The sequence below is a fragment of the Mandrillus leucophaeus genome, unplaced genomic scaffold (assembly GCF_000951045.1).
Source record: "Mandrillus leucophaeus isolate KB7577 unplaced genomic scaffold, Mleu.le_1.0 Scaffold13, whole genome shotgun sequence".
Lineage (NCBI taxonomy): Eukaryota > Metazoa > Chordata > Mammalia > Primates > Cercopithecidae > Mandrillus > Mandrillus leucophaeus.
The window spans coordinates 3,100,923-3,102,900 of NW_012101254.1; the positions used below are offsets into that span (position 1 = coordinate 3,100,923).

Consider the following 1,978-nt stretch of genomic DNA (forward strand, 5'->3'; position numbering starts at 1 on the left):
CCACGCCCGGCTAGTTTTTTGTATGTTTTAGTAGAGACGGGGTTTCACCGTGTTAGCCAGGATGGTCTCGATCTCCTGACCTCGTGATCCACCCGTCTCAGCCTCCCAAAGTGCTGGGATTACAGGCTTGAGCCACCGTGCCCGGCCTGGCCCTTGGGTTTTCTAAGGAATTTGCTAAGGGTGCCACTGCCCTTAGCAGTGAGGATTCTTAGCAGAATTGGGGAGAAGTGTCTGTCTGACCTGAGGATCATCCTTGGGCAGTAGACTTTCTTCTCCTGGTACAGCTCTCTCAGGTTGACGATCTCAAGCACCGTCACCAGGTTCACAAATGCCCGAGGAACCTGAGAAAAGGCAAAAATCAGTCACCAAGAGGATGAGGCTGGGCAGATCCAGGCTCTCACCTGGGTTTGGGACCTGCTCTTCCTGCTGAAGTTTCAGGTCTAGGGACTTCCATCTGCCCCCATCCACTTCCTCCAACTGTCCCTGCTCCCCATCTATGCATCTGGGCTGGGATCCACAACAAAGGTGACCTGCCTGGGAGGTCTCAGCAGGACGCCAGAGCTTCCTCTAGGCTAGGTCTCACCGCCTAGCCTCCATACCTCGGCGTGGAGGATGTCCAGGGCCTTCCCAATGTTGTCTGTGAAGTTCTGGGGAGAATAGTGGACCTGCAGGAAGAGAAGTGTCCATTGAACACCATTTGTCACCAAATCTCTCTACAGAACCGGGCTACTTTCTCTCTTGGGTCCTTCTTTTTTTTTTTTTTCTTTCTGTTTTTGAGGTATGGTCTCACTCTGCCTTCTGGGCTGGAGTACAGTGGCATGATCACAGCTCACTGCAACCTTCACCTCCTGGGCTCAAGCAATCCTCCCACCTCAGCCTCCCAAGTAGCTGGGACCACGGATACATGACACCACACTTGGCTAATTTTTGTTTTTTTGTTTTTTTGTTTTTTGGTAGAGATGGGGTTTCACCATGTTGCCCAGGCTGGTCCTGGGCTCAAGTGATCCATCCATCTCGGTCTCCCAAAGTGCTGGGATTACAGGTGTGAGCCACTGCACCTGGCCAGAGTCCTCTTCTTTCTGTATTCAGTCACAGTGGGCAATATTGAAATGCAGTGTTTGTCTTTGGGGCCCCAGCCTCGACACCAGCCCCATGATTTGGGGCCCCGGCCTCGACACCAGCCTCAGGTTTGCCATGGCTGTGGCCCTCAGGGAAATGTCGTTTTTCTTTTTGTTTTGTTTTGTTTGTTTTTTTGCGTGGAGCTCTGGACCTACTCCATATCCACTAGCTGTAGAGCCGGAGCATCACATCTCTGGGCCCCTCTAACACAGGGATGTCAGAGCAGATGACCTCTAAGATCTCCTGCAACCTGAGCGGCCTCTGTCCTATGGCCCGATCTCTTTTGCTTGGATCCTCAGTGTCTGGGGCTACTGAGCGCACCCTACATGTATGAAAGCACACCCTACACAAATCAAAGCAATAACGGGAGGGGAAGAGGGGAAGAGGGTCCTGTGAAACACCCGCCACACCAAGTCTCAACACATTTTAACTGTTTCTCCTGATCTCGATATTTGCAGTTTTAAAGCTTTCTCACAGTGGAACTCTTTCTCTGATTGAAATCTAAACAAAAGCCCTGCTGTATGGAACATACCAAAGCTGTGTCACTTCACGTGAGCAGGGGAGGGGCCCAGGGTCCCACCTCCCCATGGGCCACCAGCAGCCCCAAGGCTCCCCTCTGGGCCTTTAAGATCACAGCTTGAAAACTCCTCTGACTCCTGGTGACTTTGATGCCAGGAAAGTGGGTTGTGAGGGGCCTGGGGGCCGGGGCGTCCCTCCAGGTAGGTGCTTATGGGCCACAGCAAGACCACTACTTCCTAAACCTGACTCTGCTGGTCCCCTATCTGCCTGACAAACCTCCTCATCTTCAAGCTCCAGCTGGAAAGTCTCCTGCTCTGTGTAAATCTCTCCAACAACCCCC

At 52.6% G+C, this 1,978-nt stretch overlaps 1 protein-coding gene across 1 annotated transcript in view; it reads right to left on the minus strand.

The window, feature by feature from the left end:
* PLB1 (phospholipase B1) overlaps nt 1–1,978 on the minus strand; it is a 156,858-nt gene that overhangs the window by 68,316 nt on the left and 86,564 nt on the right. Inside the window, exons 24-25 of the mRNA XM_011972728.1 lie at nt 600–665; nt 241–341 (exon numbers count right to left, since the gene is read on the minus strand). Coding sequence (XP_011828118.1) covers nt 241–341; nt 600–665 — 167 coding nt within the window. The remainder of the gene's footprint in view (nt 1–240; nt 342–599; nt 666–1,978) is intronic.